This window comes from Acartia tonsa, chromosome 13, assembly GCF_053477335.1.
Source record: "Acartia tonsa isolate MP-2025a chromosome 13, ASM5347733v1, whole genome shotgun sequence".
NCBI lineage: Eukaryota > Metazoa > Arthropoda > Copepoda > Calanoida > Acartiidae > Acartia > Acartia tonsa.
Window position 1 is genome coordinate 27,553,021 of NC_137272.1, and position 19,700 is coordinate 27,572,720.

At 34.7% G+C, this 19,700-nt stretch overlaps 2 protein-coding genes across 3 annotated transcripts; both read left to right on the forward strand.

The window, feature by feature from the left end:
• Positions 1-667: 667 nt before the first annotated feature.
• Positions 668-8,321, forward strand: LOC145335484 (uncharacterized). Its single transcript, XM_080181246.1, has 4 exons — positions 668-753; positions 5,884-6,751; positions 7,081-7,191; positions 7,602-8,321. Exons 1-4 carry the CDS (start codon positions 746-748, stop codon positions 7,866-7,868), a joined length of 1,254 nt encoding a protein of 417 aa, XP_080037372.1. The 5' UTR covers positions 668-745; the 3' UTR covers positions 7,869-8,321.
• Positions 8,322-10,466: 2,145 nt separating this feature from the next.
• On the forward strand, positions 10,467-19,174 carry LOC145304676 (uncharacterized). Of its 2 annotated transcripts, none has more exons than XM_080146614.1 (13): positions 10,467-10,617; positions 11,092-11,176; positions 11,525-11,594; positions 11,892-11,944; positions 12,765-12,837; positions 13,991-14,075; positions 14,664-14,838; positions 15,076-15,326; positions 15,651-15,760; positions 16,272-16,433; positions 16,854-16,919; positions 17,159-18,490; positions 18,609-19,174. In XM_080146614.1, the coding sequence occupies exons 2-12, from the start codon at positions 11,100-11,102 to the stop codon at positions 18,479-18,481; spliced, it is 2,445 nt and encodes an 814-aa protein (XP_080002740.1). In that variant the 5' UTR covers positions 10,467-10,617; positions 11,092-11,099; the 3' UTR covers positions 18,482-18,490; positions 18,609-19,174. The 2 variants fall into 2 exon arrangements, with proteins under 2 accessions (XP_080002740.1, XP_080002739.1); XM_080146613.1 differs by having other exon boundaries at positions 17,159-18,477.
• Positions 19,175-19,700: the final 526 nt, after the last annotated feature.

The following is a 19,700-nucleotide window of genomic DNA, read 5'->3' on the forward strand; positions in this document are numbered from 1 at the left end:
GATGGTGTTGGACTTGTTAACCTCCCCCAAAATAGTTATAAACCTTGGCAGGACCTAAAAAAGCTTCAGCCATACATATTGATCGGTTCAGTAGTTAGCATGATTATTCATTACAGACAGGCAGACAGACACACATATAGACATCCTGTTACTTTTATGTAAGGATTTTATTCTCAAATGCTATATTTTTTTCCTTGTTAAAATAAGAACAAAATCATATAGTAATTGTTATGAAACATTCTGGTTTTAGCTTATTTATTTGAAATGTTTTGTTATATTGGCCTTTAAAGTTTTTCACTGTCTGAAATTATCATATTCTATGATCTATCCATCCGTCCGTAGCATCGCTAGTGATTTTGACGCAAGGATAGAAACAACAACAGAAAGAAAGGGTAACGTACGCAATGCGTACGGGGTCAGTCCATGGGGGGAGGGGGTATATTACGCAAGTTATTCCACAAAACTGCTGGAAATCATACGTTCTACAAAAAAGCTTACAAAAAATTAAAATATTTATTTAATTAACATAAAGATATCGTTAAAAAAACATATGAAAAAAAGTCGAATTTAAAGTGTTTGCAATTTATAATATTTACTGTTTTACACAAACTCCTGACGCAATGCGTATGGGAAAGACCTTTAGGGCATGACAAATAGATAGATAGTTGGATAGACAGATAAATGAACAGTGTTTACTAAATTAAATGTTGAACTTCAGTTGATACGAAGCTATCCAAGCTTCAACATGTCAAGGTTCGAGTCTCTTAATTTTTTATTTCTTACTAGTGCTTTTTAGTGTTTTGTGTAGTTTTAAGTGTTGTTTGTGACTTATATTAATGTCTTTAAAAACGAAGCTGTCTCAAAAAATCAGACATGTGACGTCATAAAAATTAGAGATAAGAGGTGAAGTAAGAAAGAAAACCCCTTGAAAAGAGATGAATAATCCCTCATTTTTAAGACGTCATATGGATTAGTTTTTTAGACAATTTGTAAAGCTTCTTTAAAAACAAAACTGTTCTATAATTAAAGTCGTTATGTACGAACTACGATGTCAAAATGAGAGATGATTAGGTATAATACGTTTTAGATATTAAAGAATTATCTGAAACTTGGTAGAATTTTTTTTTTAATCTAATATTTTAAAAAAAAAATGTTATATAAATAGAGTCGTTTATGTACGTCTATGTCAATATATATAGAGATAATTAGGTATAATGTCTTTTAGGCTTGAAAGATTTATCTGATCATTATGAAAGTTGGCAGATTTGTTTACTTTAAAGTCCTTAAAGCATAGCTATTCTATAATTAGAGTCTTTATGTACGTTACATTGTCCTTATTTAGAGGGACTGTTAGGTTTAAAGCATTTTAGATTTAAAGAATCTAAAATCGGTAGAGTTTTTTTTTAAATATCCAAATTTTCATTTTCATCCAATTACAAGAAAAGCAAATTGTCTTTAGGTGTAAACGCTCAATTTGCTACCTAGTTGTCCTTATTTAAAGCGATGTTTACTGTAATTAGGGTCTGTCCGTCCGACCATACGTCCGTACTTAACGGTTACCTCTTATACAGTTAATTTAAGCATTGTAAAATTGTTCAATCGATTTAAAACTTGGCATGATGATTTCTGAACCAGTTGGGTACGATTTAGAAAGCATAGCAACTATGTAAAATTAACAAGAAAGTCCGTACGTCCATTTAAAACATGTTGGATTTTTAAAAAACAAAGTACAATGCTATACTTATAGCAACTTTATAATCAAGTTCTGAAATGTAAGTATGTCTTTAAACAACATCCAGTATTCAAGAATGCAGCAACAAATTTACTTACAATTTTGTTAAGACTTATGCTTATTCTGCTTATTCAGTTCTGACATTCTACAAGTGTTAATGTTTGTTTGTCCTGCTATCTAACTTATTAGCTTTATTTTTATGGATGTTGTAATTTTTAAAAGCGAAGCTATTCTATAATCGGGGTCTGTCAGTCCGTCCGTACGTCCGTCAGTCAGTCCGTCCGTGACGGATAGCTTTTTTCGTTAATTTAGGCATGTTAGAATTATCCTATCGATTTCAAACTTTGTATGGTGATTCTTTTAGTAGTTGAGTACATCCATTTTAAACAAGTTGATTTTTTTACTTTTTTATCAACAAATTTTTTATGTGATCTAATTATCCGATTGATCTGATTTTTGGCATATTGATTCCTGGAACAACAAAGTATAATGTTATAAGCGAAGCAACTCTATAATCAAGTCCTAAAAATGTAAGTATGTCCATAAACATTATGCTGTATCAAGCAGTTTTTCAACAAATTTACTTACAATTTTGCTTCGACTCTTATACATTTATATTCTGATTATTCAGTTCTGACACTATACAAGTGTTATTGTCCGTTCGTTACAGTGCTTCGCTTTCATGGATGTTGTCATCCTTGTTGTTAAATGCATAGATACAAACATGGCATAATAGCCAAACATATTCAGTGAATAAGCTTTCAACAAAGATAACAATATCCATAAGTAGCAAAGATCTGGCTAACCACTGAACCGATATTGTTCTTCTTTACAAAGTAGCTGCTTATAAGTCCTGATTATATTTATAGCCATTTCGGGGGGTGGGTGCCACTACCCTCTTAAAAGAAATCATCCGTAGAAAAAATGCCCCACCCCCAAACAAATATTTTTTAAAAAATTATAAAACTAAAATTGAGAGTTGCATGTCGAATTCACCTCTCCACGCACCCCCCCCCCCCCATTCAGTGGAACTAACGGCCTCTAGGGGCGTATCCAATAGTTTTGCACATAATAAATACTATAGAGTAGTTTTGCTTGTATAAAATATGCCTTGCGCATTATATTTCCATATTTGGAGATAATTACACAAGGATAACATTGCTTGCAAGCAGCGCAGTAGAACCAGTAAAAGTCGAGATATAAAGTTCTAACTTCTAAAAACGGTGTAGTTTAAAAGTTATCTGTTGATGGTGTGAGACTTTAGGGACTTTGGCTACTGAAATTGTGCTGTTTATATTACTTTGTCTGTATTACCAAATATAATAATTTTGTGCTTCGCTACTTATGGATGTTGTCATCCTTGTTTATTTTATTAAGGGAAGAATGGTACTTTAATATGAATCAATATGATATACAAAATTATTCCTTTGTAGATCACCATTAGTGGTTGAAACGTTTGGACACTCCACCTAATGAACCAATTAATCAAATATTAATAAATGTCGTTTAACCAACGAATAAGAAAACGTTATAATAAATCTTTGGGGATTGGTGTAATAAACAGACCAATATCGTCTCTCTCCATGCAATTTCTAGAAGAAGAATATTTTTTCAAATCTTTTTCAAGACATATTAGTTTTTAGCACAAAAGGTGATGACTGTCAATCTTTAAGGTTATAAAAGTTATAGAGAAGCTTTGCAACACCGATAATATATATTTCCATTTAAGGCCTTAGGATAATTATATAATGTATAAAACCTAATGCCTTCTCAAGTATAAAAGGGGTTTAGGTTGGAATATAAAAACAAATTAAAGTAAAGTAGACAAAAATCATCGACTTCATTAAAGAAAAATAGCCTTAGAGGTTCCACGACAAACCCAGGAGTCCCAAACGTCGGAGTGGACAAACGCAGGAGTGTTAAAATATTAATTTAAGTAAGTAATTCTATACATGTTAGGTTAGGTTAAGATATGAATGTACAAATAAGCCCCCCGCAGGGGTTAGGCATTTAAAAAACCCAAAATATGGTTTAAAATAGGTTAGGTTAGGTTAAGTGTCCACTCCTGCGTTTGTCCACTCCGACATTTGGGACTCCTGCGTTTGTCCTAGGACCGCCATAGACCTACCCAGGATCAATGTAAACCTTATCTAAAATAAGAACTTGGAATACTTTGAAGTTGAACAAGATCTTAAAGGACATACAAAACAAATACTACTTTAGGTTAAAGAATAACATTATTGTATAAAGTAATAAGGTTCTTTATCTGTAGCTTAATAGCCTTAGATATCAATAACTACTGAACCGATTGAGTACTATATTTTAGGAAAGATTTAATCTTTTTATTTAATTCTTTGAATAGTCTTAGGTTACTAATACAGACCCTTAGACCATAGGCGTCCAAGGGAAGGGGGGAGGATAAAGGGATATTTACCCCCATTCAAACGTAGAATCCCCTCATTTTACCCCCTTCAAAATTTTTTAATTCATAAGATTGCCCCCCTAAAACCATTGAAACCTCTTCTTCTTGTGAGTCACCTTTATTCGTGAATAATGATAGAAATAATGTGAATAAAAATGCATCTCTTCCTCATTCAAAAGTAAAGCTTCTCTAAAATTTACTATTTCTGTCTGTTTGAGTACCAAAGGATCTCGCAAACCGCTCAATTGGTATGGTTCTCATTTACAGTGAAGATTCTCATATGACCTGCGAAGGTTTAATGCTCTTTTAACTTTAACCCCAAAAAAAATTTTTTTTTTACTTTTAAAGTTGAAATTAAAACTGGAGGATCGCCCCCATGAGAAGTTATATTGCATTGTAACGGAGAACCATATTGGTTCAGCGGTTAGTGATATCCTTCGCTACAAACAGAATGACATCCTTCTTCTTTTATATATAAGGATAGTTCCTAGAACTTTTAACGTTTTACCCAAAAATAATTGTCATATGTCTGTAAAAATAAAATAGAAGCCAATTAGATATTGCTTCCTCATTTGTGTTCAATAGAAAATAAAACACTTGGTTAAAATTGGAGATTTTAAAATAACCAGATGGACTTTGTAAAATCTTCAAACTAGGATATAAAAATTCATGAGAACATAACACAATTTTTAAAACTTTTAGAAATCAAAATATTTTAAAGTAAATTTAAAATAAGAGGGGGCATTTTTTAGTTTGCTTGTTAATGAATTGTTTGTTTATTACTTTAGGTCAGGTTAGGTTAGGTTATATTAGGTTAGCTGTAGCCATACAGTGTTAGGTCACCGCAGGTAAAGGCCCTGCAGGGCCTTCCCCCAGGGGTTAAGCATAGAAGAAGAAAAATCTACAGTATTCCCTTATTTAAAATATGAGGTTGGTGGCAGGATTCAGTGCTCGACAGGCACTTTGTGAGAAAGAACCAAATTTAAATTTACGTATATTACTTGGTCCGTGAGATAAACATAGTTTTAGAGAAGCTCTGCGATACTAAATCTGCCAAAGTCTTGATGAGAGACATACAGACAAATAAGATTATAGAGTATTTACACTTTAAACAACAACCATAGAGTAAACAACAACAAAATGTTGCTGTTATATCCTGTAATTTCTACCAACATCTTTCATATGTGGTTGTAACCCAACATAAGTAAATTAGCAAGAAATAAAATAGCCTAAAACAAAACAAAAGTTTATACAGATTTTCATATAAGTCAGGATAAGTTGCTAAGTTATTTTGCTCAGAACATGATAAATATCCAATAACTTTATATTATTAGGATATAAATTATTACTTTTTTGCTTTGTTATGCCCACAAAACTAAAGTAAGATGACATTTCTAATTGCGAAAACCACATGTTTTACCGCCAAATAAGTACACACTGTAAAAAAACTGTCTCTACAACAAAAGTTTTACATGACAAATTTTCTCCATTTTTCATTAATTCCAATACTAAGTGTATATAGGAATAATACTATAACAATGGATGTAAATCATTTATTGGTCAGTTCATTTATCTAGTAGTAGGGGAGCGGATGGGGTAAGGTGATATCATTATTTTAGCCGGCTACAAGTTTCACTTATTTAGAGTGCATAATAGTCTGATGTAAGATACAAGTATTAATAAGTAATTCCTTTTCAACAACTCTTCAAAAACGATATTCATTGTTTAGGAGCCTGATAATTGGAACCAGCTGCTTGCTGGCAGTGAGTCTGCTGCCAGCCACCTGCAATGCAGAGGACCTTATGCAGCTTGGCAAATTTGGGGAAAACTTTGACCGTGTCAAGAGGTTCCCCCAGTTTACCCATTTCCCAGGCGGTGACTACTCCCCAGCTCCGGTAGCACCCTATTCAGCTGCTGCCTACACACCTGAGCAAACCTATGCTGCCCACCCCAGTGCCTATCATGAGCCTGCTCCCTATGGTCAGCCTGCCTACCACGAACCAGCCCCTTATCATGCACCCGAGCCCGCTTATCATGAGCCTGCTCCTTACAGCCCTCCTGCTCCTGCCTATCATGAGCCTGCTCCTTATAGCCCACCTGCCTATCATGAGCCAGCTCCCTATCATGCACCTGAGCCAGCTTATCATTCATCTCCTGCTGCTTACCATGATCCAGCTCCATACCATGCTCCTGAGTCCGCTTACCATGAGCCTGCTCCCTATCACGCTCCTGAGCCTGCCTATCATGAGCCTGCTCCATACCACGCTCCCGAGCCTGCTTATCATGAGCCTGCTCCCTACCATGCTCCAGAGCCCGCTTACCATGAACCTGCTCCCTACCATGCCCCCCAGCCAGCCTACCATGAGCCTGCTCCCTACCACGCCCCAGAGCCTGCCTACCATGAGCCAGCTCCCTACCACAAGCCTGAGCCATACCACGAGGACCCGTACCACCATGAGCACCACAATGAACATGGAGTTCCTGGCATCGCCTGCAAGGATTATCCCTGCTATGCTGAGCCTCCCTACACCAAGTTTAGCTGTGCCAACACTCCCTTCCAGCCTGGCATGTATGCTGATCCTGAAACTGGATGTCAGGTAAATGCTTTTTATATTTACTCTGTTACATTAACCCATTTACACTTGATAATCCTGGACATATTTTGAATATTGACGCCTCGGGCATATCTTAGACATTTTTGGTATCTTGTAAACAGTGATATTAATATTAAACTCTTTGATTGCATAAACTTTGTTTGGATAACAGGAGTTTGCTTAGAAAATCAGCACATGTTTATTACTCAAGGATATATATTTTATTCCTTCTATTCAAATATAAAATATTTTCCTTGAAAGACATTTTGTTAGCCAATAGCATAGATTTTTAATACTGTATTAAATCAATTATAATATAAATATTTGTTTAGGTATACCGTGTGTGCAATGATGGACGTGATGGACCCCAGGGTGCTGGGTTCGTGTGCCCCAATGGTACTCTCTTTGATCAGTATCAGTTTGCTTGCGAGTTCTGGAACAAGGTAAAGTATTTGAGACATGGGCGGCAGCCGCGCGTCAGTCTCAATTAAGCATCAATTTTAAAACCCGTTAAAATGCTAGGAAAAATTTTTTGAAAAGTTGGATTGCCTTATTTGGATCAAGTTTAGGCTTATAGCTGATTTTTAAAAATGTAAAAGGTTTATTGCCCATTTTTATAATTTAATATCCTTTATACGTAAGTATAGAAAAGGGAAGTAATTTTCTTTATTTGTCTGTTAAGATCTCACTAACCACTGAACCGGTTGAGTGCACTAATCTAGGAAAGCTTCGCGTATGTCATTGTATAGTTTTTTGGCTATTTTACTATACTTGCAGTTAACCCAATTTAATTCCAACCCTCTAAAATAAATACCATCCCGTAGAAAGCTGATATAAAAACATATTTCTTCAGGTTGACTGTGGCAAAGCTGTTTCCCTGTACGAGCTGAACAAGGACCCCCACAAGAACCCCTTCGTGCATCCCCCCAAGGACCCTCATCACCCCGACCCCCACCATCCTGCCCCCTATCATGCAGAACCCCACCACCCTGCTCCCTATCATGCTGAGCCCCACCACCCAGCCCCCTATCACGCCCCAGAGCCTGCTTATCATGAGCCTGCCCCCTATGCCCCCCCTGCCCCCTATCACGACCCCTATGCTCATGGCAAAAAGAAGTAAATAGGTTTTTTTGACCTTTGACCTTTGAGAGTTGTTAATATTTAAATCAAAATAGTTTTCTTTCAATTTATCTATTGAGCAAATTTGTTGAAAAAAGTAATTGTTTTTTTTATGATTTGTTAAATTGCTTTCAACAACAATTATTAAAGAATTAAGTAAGTCATGGTGATTGATATTTTTATTAATTCTACACATGCTTAAAATCAAACCAAAATGTTTTTGAAAAATCTAGTCACTGAAGTCTTTTTCTAGTTTTACTACAATCAAAAGTTCATCTTCTTTGAATTAAATTTATGAGTAAAGAAAGAAAAAGTAGTCAAAGAGTTTAAAAGACTGTATCTCTATTATGATTAATTAATATGTTGATTATTTAAAATTATATTGTTATCTATATATGTATTTCTATTCACATAAATTGTTATTTAAAGAATAAAATACATGAGAAAAATTAAATTGATTAATTTGTTTTACAACAAGACCGAAAACGGTCATAAATATATAGATGTATAATTCTCGAATTTACAATAAAAAATACAAGCATGTGCGTGCACAATCAAAAAAATGATGTGCATCCCTTTTAGTGATCAAATTTAGTGGTTGAAACATTTCAATACTTAATAAAAACAGTCGTACAAATTAAAATTCACTGAAGCCTCCAAAGTTGTTAAGCATCATTAAAATACTTTGGGGACTAGGGGACTTCAGGCCTTATTATGATAATCAACTAATATCTCATACTAATGTCCTTGTTTTATTATAACAACTCCCTCGGCTTTCAATCTTATTAGTTTATTTTCTGAAGCTAAAGATCTCGGAAACTGCTAGTCCAAATTGGTGGTACTTTTCAAGAAAGCCTTAAAACATTTTTTGGTGGTTTTCAGCTATTTCCCGGAACTCCTTCGCACTCCCTTAGATGCTGCTGGAGAAGCAACTAGTAATGTTAAAAAGCAGCTTATAAATATTACTTCTTACTTTAGAAGTTGCTCTATATCTCCTATTTCCTTCTTTACAAAATTGTAAACAAAAGATTTCCAACCCAAGCCTAAATTTAAAACCGCGCCAAAATTCACTTAACCCTTTTATGTGGGCACTACTACTTCTTATTTTGCCCCTCCCCTTTTTGAGGTTATAGCAATCTGACCGCCTATCCCTTTATAGTCCCCTTTTCCCTTCTCCACCCCACCAAGTCTCGATTTAACCCTTTATAAGCAGCTTTGGGTGGAATAGCTTGACTTCTTTTACCCCTCCCCTCCCGCCCACGACCACTACAAAAGGAAAGGGGTAAAATTTAAAGCAGGGGTTGGGGGTGACACGATATGGAAAGTTTTATCTATTAAATAAGGGTTAAAGTTTAATACAGTAAAAAATATTTTTTTACACGGCTTTTGATGTTGAAATCTATCAATTTTCAAAAACTTAATTAAAGACCAAAATGTTAGATTTTCTTTTTTATCCAATTTATTGTTTTATATTTTAACATTCTAAGCCACAGTTCTCATAAATATTATTTTGATTTTTAATTAAGCTGTTTTGTGAAAACACTACTGAACATTTGATATTAACAAGGACAAGGCTTATAAGCAGGCAAGCTGCTTCATAACTGCGCATTTAAAAGTTGCCCAAAATTCAGGGATATTGAGGGATAAGACAATTGAAGATGAATTTGTGTACAGTCCCAACAATATGAAAAGATATGAATAGTTTGAACTAGCCAATCAAGCTTTAATACAAGTATTCAAGTTTAATGCCAGCAAATGAGACAGCGTAATTAAATTTTTTTCTAACTTCGCATGTAAAGAAATATTCTGAACCAAATCATTGGTATTTTTCTGAAGAGTTGTATATGTTTACTAAAGACTGCGTCCCTAGCTTCTAAATGGCAATGTATTCAAAGGCTTAGGCAAAAGGAGGAAAAAGCCTAACATATCTCTAGGCCTTAGTATGGTGCTTCCCTAAAATGAAGAACTCAATCGGTTCAGTAGATCAGAATCTTATGCTAGACAAAATATCTCACTACTTGGATAAAGGCTTAAAAATGTTGGAGTTGTAGTTTTAAAAGCTGGGCTTCTATCTATCTATCTTTAACCCTAACCCCGCCCCCCCCCCCCTAAAGAAATTCCTTTTTTTATTTCTATCCCCCTTTCTCTTAGCAGCGCAGCTGCTCTTAGATTCATTATGATCGTCTGTATGTTGGGCTAAAACATAATTTTCTCATATGTTATCAAAGATAGATGTCTAATTTTTATGTGAAGATTCTCATATTTATTGGTCCGACTTTAATGTTATGAGGATTCTTGTCCTTTTCTCTGATTTGCTGCCTTTGGACATAATTTTACTTGTTAATTTGACATTCTCCCCCTCCTCAACCTTACCATAACTCTCAACTCCCACCTTTCCTTTGTGACAGCTTAGAGGGGTCAAGCACACAGGTCAACTGAGCATAATCAGGGTTGCCACATTTTTTGAAGAAAAAAATAAAATGTTTCTATAAATTTTTTTTTTTTTTAATTTAATAAGTATCAAATTAGATTTATGCATTGTTATTTTTTTAATGTTTTATTCTGAAAATATGCGAATTTAATTTGAAAGTTGACGCACCTGTTTGTTAGCTTGAAGCTAGTTATCAAGCGGTCACAGGACTTGAGCAGAGGTGTTATTGCTTTGTTTACAGATATTAGTGAAGCTGGCAATTTGAAAATAAAATATAAGTTTAGTGAAATGTGATTTTTTAAAATTTTGTTAAAGAAAGGTAAATTTAATCATTTGAAATTTCGTACAGAAGGTTTTTTGTCAGTAACGAACGATCTCGCAAACCACTGAACTGATATGGTTCTCCTTTACAGTGAAACTTTTAAGAGGTCGACAGGGTAGGTTTATAACAATTTTAGTGAAGGGTATCTCCACCCTCCCAAGTGTAAACATTCCTGTAAAAATTCCTTCCCCCCCCCCCCCTCCATTTTTTTAGTAATCTAAGTGCCCCTAGAGGTTTCTAGGGGTTTGGTCGATAGTATAAGATATGCTTAAAAAGCTGTAGTGGATAAAGTGGCCTTAACCAATGACGTCTAAGCTTAATTTTTTTTTGATAGGGGTAATTTAATAATTTTCTTCAAATTTTGATAGTGCCCAATGCATCCCAAAATTTATTTGGTGGGGGGTAAACACTCCTTTACTCATCCCCCATTTGACGTCCCTGGTCTAAAATAATGAATAAAATTTTGTAAAGGTTGCCTAATGATGGAGATCAACAGTGGATTGGATATAGACGTTCATTCAAAACTGGATAATTATGCAGATACAGGAGACCACAGGTATTATTTTATTCTGTATTACAGTTTACTATTCTTATTTTTCTCTTCTCTTAAGTTTGCTTCAAGTTGCTGAATGCTGAGCTACTTATGAAGTTAATTGTTAACTGAATGCAGGGGGACTGCTTATTACACTAGTTTCCAAAGTTTTATGTTAGCGTTTTCTTATTTGTTGACTTAATAACGTTGGGGACCTTTATTGAATTTTTGATTGGTTGGTTTATTAAGTTGGCTGTCCAAACGTTTCAACCACTAATTGTAATCTATAGATGGAGTAATTTTGGGAATGTACATTAATTTATTGGTTATTGGCTTATCCCTATAAATCCCTGACTGAATATTAAATTTTAGTTGCCCCGACTGTGGACGTGTGTTCAGTACTCGGCAAAATCTAGCCACTCATATCAGACGGTTTCATAAGGTATTAGTTTATGATTTTTACATATTTAAAGGGTTAACCTTGCCTTATTTAAAGACTAGGAGCTTTGCCCCTATAGGCCATAAGAGGCATTTGAGGAACATGGGGGAGGGGGGGGGGGGAGTGTTTAAACTGAAGAAGTAAAATTTTCTTTTATTAGGATCAAATTATTCTTGGAGGTTGGAATTACCCTCCCCAAAAATATTTATAAATCTTACCTGAACCTATAAGAAGCTTCACTGTAATGTAAAGTTGTATTGCTCCTTGCTGCATTCATATTAAAATAAAATTTACTTTAAGGTTGAATATTTGACTTGCTCTTGGCCAGGTTGTAACAAACAGTATAAACACAGGTTCAAATTATATAATTTACTTTGTCTGTCTGTCCGTCCGTCTGTCATATCAAGAAAAATGTGATTTTCTCAGCTGCTATTTAAGGTAGACAACTGAAATTTTGAAAAAGGTTCCATATACCAATTATGATCCATTTTATTATTTACTCTGTCTGTTGGTAATTTACTCAAGCAAAAAAATATTAATTTTAAAATATAAGACACATGTGAAAGTTTTGTTTTTACATAAATTTTCTTAGTTTATGATCACTTGCGATCTGAATATTTGGATCTACTGCAGTTCACGGTAAAATATTGCTGGTAACGAATATTGCTAAAAATCTATGAATTTTAAAGGCTGCTAGCTGCCAAACGGCTGAACGTACAGATCATACCCGCACACCATTTTAAGCGGTATAAGATGGCCTACAAATAATCTGGAATAGCCAAGATCTTCACTGAAGAAAAAACGCGTAAAATAGGCCTTTTTCGTGCATTTCTCTGCAATGCGAGATAATTATGCATTATTGATTTATGGCTATTCCAGATTATTGGTAGGCCTTCTTATGCCGCTTAAAACAGTGTGCGGGCATGATCTGTACGTTCAGCCATTTGGCAGCTAGCAGACTTTAAAATTCATAGATTTTTGGCAATATTCGTTACTAGCAATATTTTACCGTGAACTGCAGTAGATCCGAATATTTATATCCTTTTGTCATTTTATCGGCGTAGTTACTCTTAAATAAACACAAGAACGTATGTCATTCTATTCATACCTTTTGCGTCAAATGTTTTTCTTCTTCATACCTACTGGATTTCAAAAAATCAATTTTTATGTTAGATGGGATCTGACGAGTCATGTAAAAACCACGCACAAAGGAGAAAAAGTACTTTGTCCCCATTGTAATAGTCAGGTAAGATTTACCAAGGTTTTTTTCTGCTGTTATTATATCGACAAAAGTCTGTCAAAATTTTGTAAGCTATAACTACATTTTGGTGAAAGAAATGCCAATTTATTTTATTAAAGTTAAGAGCATTAAAAGCACCAAAACGTCCTTGATTAAACTTCTCTTTTAGGCTACACTAGCTGCTTTGTCTCTAGATGCCTCTAGGGGTAACAAAGGTTAAGGGGGTTAAGTCTATTCTTAACTTTCGATCTTAGTTTGTATCGAAGTCAAATTTACTAGGGGCGATTTGATAATAAACCTTCCACTGATTCACTGCAGAGGAGAACTTAATCGGTTCAGCGGTTATATCCTTCTCTACACAAACAGATAGTTGGACAGACATACTGTTACTTTTATATAAGGATAAACCATTATATACTTGCAATTCCAACACTATTCTACAAGACTAAATTTTAGAAATGTATTTATTATTACTTGAATGTTACACCAGATTTTCGGACACAGCCCATATTGTCCTGTTGTGACGTCATAAATTTCGGGACAGGAGAAGGGAAGAAATTCTCTTAAAAGGAGATGGGAGAAATGGGGTTCTCCTTTCCCTTTCCCGAAATTTATGACGTCACAACAGGAAAATATGGGCTTTGTCGACTTTTGTGTTCTCTCATCAAGTGAAACTCGCATTGGGCTAAAATAGTCCCCATCCACCCCTTTTACCCTCTCCCCTCCTATAGGATGAACGTACTGACCAATAAATGAGTTCCATGTTATCAACCTAAATTTACGCCAATAATTCCCTTGTCATAATATCCACATAAATTTTATATCCATTATCTAAGGATGATTTTTAAGAAGTTATACCTAATCATCTAAAATCTATATTTTACAAAAATTTCATCTATCTATCTATATATTAGAGTAAGACAAATGACAATAGAGGGGGAAGGGGTTAGATGACTGTACGTCCCCACCCCGAGGACCCTGTGCCGACTCTTCATTGGGTCTATGAAAATCAACCAATAGAGTCGGGAATATTAATACAGCCAAGTCGCTACAAAAGAACAGAAGGCAAGCAAACAAAAAAGGTCCCCAACAGGGGGATCCAGGTAGTTGTATGGTTATACGTCTGTATTAATAGATAGATTTAATTTCTATATTTTAGTTTAGTAAGAAAAGTAACCTGCACAACCACCTGACCCGAGGCAAGGGATGTCCAAGGGCCCGCTCTAATGACAGATTCAACCCAGGTAAATCATATTTCATGCAGATTTTTTTCATATGAAATATGATAACACGGATTTTATTTATGTGATAATAAACAAAATTACCCTTTCTTTAAATTAAATTAATTATTTAAAATTTTGACAGTGCTAGTTTGAAACTAGCGAATCAAAATTCAATATATATTATGTACCCAAAGTTTCAAAATATCTCGTTCCTAGCCTGAGAAAATTTCAAGAAACCTCTACAAATAGGACAATTCTTAATAAACCCTTTGAAAAATGGTGATTGATTACTTAATCATTTCTAAGGCTAAGAACGATTTTTTTTAAACGGATAAAAGTTCCTAATTCTACTCCTCACAGCCTTTTTAGGGAGCACCATGAAGCTATAGTTCTGATTCAATAAATTTTTGTCTCTTATTAACAAATAGCTATACAATTGTATGTCTGGTCGCCTATGGTTTTTAGACTTGAGATAAATATTAAATCACCCAGAGGTGTATTATACTTATATAATTCAAGTGCAGATTTCCGCTTAGGCCTCAGATAAAAATTTCAAAATCGACCCACAATAACGTATATTATAACCAAACAATCTATCTATTTATGTAGATGCCCGTCTAACAAGGACAAGCAGCGATGACAGGGAGGAGAGCAGTGAGACAAGTGAAATAGACTCGGGTATTAGAGAGGAAGAAGATTCTGGCGGAGAAAACAATGATTCTACAACAGTTGATAAAAGATCTTCACCTGATACTGAAGTCAAAAATCTACATGATTCTAGAAAGTAAGTAGTGCTTATTTACTTGAAAATGACTAGCAGGTACACCCCCTAGAGGCCACCAGGGGAACTTGAGGGAAGTCGACCACTGTAGATTTTCAATATTAGTTTTATAAAGATGAGAAGCACTGATGTTTAGCGAGATCCCTAAATAAGACAAACAGACATCCTGTTACTTTTATATAAGGATGCTTAAAAATCACAACGAATAAATGTAGAACTTTAATTTTTGTCACCTTTTAGGTCATCCAGCCCGGTGATACTTGGCACAAATGGTAACTCATCCATTCACAGCATCTTGTTACCTGTCACAACTGCTCAAATTTCGTCTTCTCCTTTATACATTCCACAAAATGGCGCCAAAGTTGATAATAGCTCTAGTGGTGACCAGGTCATGACCGAAAATGAGCAAGATTCACCTCTGTACAAGTTTTTGAAAGAAAACAGGGATATGTTGAAAAATATGAGTAGCAGTCATCATAGAACTTCACCAGGTATTCATTTTTTGTTAATTCTCTTGAAAGTACATATTCCCTGCCAGAAACCCCTGCCCTTATTGTTTTTAAAATAAATTAAAAATATGGTGGGAGTAGTTTTTACCCTATGCAAAACCCCAGACCTTAACCCTGAGAGATCAATTCCTACTATCCATATTCCTGCTGAACGCTAACAGCTGCGGGTCTACCCAGTACCCAATATAACCTTACCTAACCCGACTTCAAGTAATATAAGGTATAAAGGAAACATTTAAAAAGTTAAATTAAGAGAAAAATAGGGAAATAATTTTAACTAAATCAAATTAATTAATTACCTTTTAGGTGCCAGGGACCCTGGATGTCCAGAATCACCGGCAATGGGCTCTGGATACTCAGATTCAGACCAAGGACCTTCACAATCACAACAACCAGAGAGCTACAATGGTCGTCAGGTATGCACTTTACTGTTTTTCATTCAAACTATCCTATTATATTAAGTAGTACAGGGTTATTTTTTGTCTGTAGCTTAAGATTTCGATAACTACTTGCATTTTATGGAAGCTTTATACAGATCCATGAATGTTTTGGTCTATTTAATTTCTGAAATTGATCTTTGGATAGTTATTTGCCATTTTTTGTCATTTTATGGAATCTTCATATATATCCAGGAATGGTTTTAGGCTATTTAGTTTCTGGAATTGATCTTTAGATGTTTTTACCATTTTTCTGCGTCTCTTTGTCCACTTTATGGAAGCTTCATAAAGTCCCTGGGATGGTTTTATGCTATTTAATTTTTAGAGGACTTCTTGGGATGGATTTAGGACATCTTTCTGTTTTCCCTAGAAGTTAGAGGCGCAGCCGCTAGTGAAATACCTTATCAGTGTATAAGAAAAGAGAATTTTAAGAAATAATTTCTTTAATTAAAATTTTTTTTATTAAACTAACTTTACCCGATTTTTTTAGGAGGTTAGAAAAGGATCTAGCAATCTGGACCTGCTTGCAGAAATAGCACTTAATCAAGTATCTACCACATCTTCCCCACCAATAGAAGAATCATCAACAAGGGCAGCTACAGAAAATATACAAATATCAAATCCTCTGCTAGATTTATCCACTAAACAACAGGTACAAAGTTTATACTAAACAAGGGAGGGAGGAGACACTGGGCCGTTTATTACACTAGTCCCCAAAGTTTAACAGCAACGTTTGTTATTTGTTGGCTTAAAAACTTTGTGGACTTTAATTTAATTTTCTTTGGTTGGTTCATTTAATTGAGCGTCCAAACGTTTCAAGCACTAATTTTAATCTACAGAAGGGTAATTTTTTTTGTATTGTCATTGGGGATTGGGATGTACATCAATTTATCGGGCATTTCTTATCCCTTTATGAATATGACATTAAGTGTTTTTAAAAGTAGTAGATCTACAAGAAAAACGAGAGAGACACGAACACGATTAAAAAAGGATAAATATTATTTGTTGAAAACATATTACTTTTTGGAAAACTATCAAAATTTCTAGCTACATTAGAAATGAATCATTTTAGGATCTGTCGTCATTTTCTGGAAGTCCAAGTCAACAATTACCACCCACAGTTCTGCAATCTTTACAGGTAGGTTTTTCTTGTAACAATCCAGGGGGGAAATAGGGCGAAATTGACGGGTGTGGGGTGCAACCCAATATAGACTTGCAGCTTAGGAGAACCATTTCAGCTTAGAAAATCTTGGGTACTACTATTATATGCATAAGAAAATTTATTAATCAGTTTCACTATGAATACACAACCTAAAGGCATATATAGGAAATATTTATCCGAACAAATTTCATCCAATAAATCTAGTTTTATTTTAGGAGTTGCAGCTGTTACAAAACCTGCAAGAAATAACCAAAGCTAGAGTTGAAAAGCATCTAGCAGCTGCCATCAACCAATCTGCTCCTACAACAGCTGTAAATCGAGCTCCAAAGTTGTCTCTAGATGTGAGCCAGCAGTTAGCTGCCAGTTTATTGCAGCAGAATTCACCCAACCATCAAATGACAACTGCCTTACCGCCCACCACAAATTTAGGATTTCTGTCAGCTTTAGCTCAATCTACACCGCAGCAAGCTTTGAATTTAACCAGCAGTGTTTTTCAAATAAACAATCCTGAACACATTCTTCATAAAAAAATTTCTGCCGCCAACCAAATAACATTACAAAATTTACAGCAAAATGTGTCTAGTTTATCATTACCAGCAATGGCTTCTCTTTCTTCACAATCATTAGCATCTTTAGGGCTATCAATGTCTAGTTTACCCGGTTCTTCAAGTACATCATCACCAAGTGTTACAGGATTATCAGCCACAACTCTGGCTGATTTATTGAAAATTTCAAAGCCATCTGATGCTAGGATGGCACCTGTTGAAACTGCAACAATAACAGCATCTAGACTAAATGAAATCAATAGTCATTTGTTGAATTTGTCTCCTGTAACATCAAGTGTTAATTTTTCTGACAATAAAACAATTTATTCCGGTGAAGCCCCAACCCTTCAAAGCCTACAGAATTTCCAACAGTCTTTGCATGATACCCAAAAACGCCAAAGCCCTGAAATTCAAATGCAAAAAGGGCCAGCAGCGTTGCAACCAATACGTCTTGAAGGACTACCATCACATTTAATGAGCCAGGCTAAAATCGTGCTTGGATCACCTGCAGCGAACCAACAACCATCAATTCAACAACCAATCAATATAAACAGCCTGGCACAGTTGATAGCATCAACTACATCAGGCTCTGATATTTCAAGACAGTCATCAATAATTGATATGATCAACAAAACCTCAATGCCCCACATATTTTCCAATACAACAGCTGTAAATACTTCTAATGGTAATAGCATTCTAAATCTTAAGAAGGAACCTGACCTTAAAGACATAAGAGATGTACAAAATTTAATGATGCTTAGCAAATTAGGAGCAGTTCCGCAACTTAGCACAACTCCAAAAGCTTTAGAAGGAGTAAGTTCGTCTGGTGACACTGTTTTTAAGCTGACTGGTGTAGGGTCGTCTGGTGACAACGTGTACAAATTGGCGACTGCAAGTGTTGCCAGCTGGTTGGAGGATAAGAAGCCCCATCAGTGTGGGCAGTGTGGCAGAGTTTGTTCTACTCCTGCTCATCTTAATAATCATATTAGGTAATGATTTAAGGTAAAGTTTATTTAAAGTATGAAATTGAAAAATCATACCTCATCTAGAAAATAAATAACCTACATTAGATTTGCTTAAATTTATAGAAATTACATTAAAAAATAATAATTTTATTTAGATATGTTCATTGCACGGAAAACAAGCCAACACTTCCCAAAAACATTCCCTGCCCTAGCTGTGATAAGATGTTTGGCCGGCAAAGCCATCTTGTAGAGCATATTAGAACTGTACACGAGGGCAAGAAGCGCAAATACCAGAGAGCCGAGTGCCAACATTGCGGCAAAAATTTTGCGCGGCAATGCTCGTTGAACCAACATATTACACTGTGTCATAGTGGGGGTGGGGAAGGAATGGCTGAATCAAGTAGGGGGGAATCATAAAATTTGGAGTATTTTTGTAACATTTAAATATAATACATACATAATACAAACAGAACTCAATGATATTGTAACAAAGTACCTGATTTAATGTAAAAAAAGATATTAAAATTTAACAAATATTGTAAGAGCTTGAAATATTGTCAAAATTTAGCTAATTTTGTCTTTCATGTAACTTAGCATTTTTTTATAAAAAAATTAAATTATTATTGTTTGACTTCATAATGTGTACCTGATAAAAATAAAGTAAAGACTATAAAATATAAAATGTACAAAATTGATAGAATAAATTATTATAAATGATTAATTATTGTTGTTTTCTTTTAATATCTAAACATTTAGGAACAAAGTATAGTTTAGTTGAATAAAACTCTAATTTTTACGTGGATTTTAGTTGTCAAATGTTTTATAAAAGTCAATGTGTCATTTTAATGTCTTCCTTCATACAATATCAAATTTAAATTTATGATAAAGGGAGCTGTGGTCTCCAAATTAAAGTAAAAGAATAGAGACACTAGATGCTTATGTAACTCAACCCACGGGGCGGGTATCCTTTTTTATTGGGTCTTTGAAATCATCCAATAGAATATGAAATATTAAACACTTGGGCCAAGTAGTTTTCTGGATTAAACAATAAACATCTATGTATAATTAATAATTATTCATTGATTGTCGTAAATGTTGTTTTGCCGTACAGATATGTGTTGTAAGTCTTCAAAGAAGGATTAGATCTGTATAATTCTGCATTGCAGTTAATTAAATATGGTACATTATGGAAGGAAAGCTTGAAGTGTTTATAAAAATTCTTCATTAAGAAAGATCTCCTTATATTA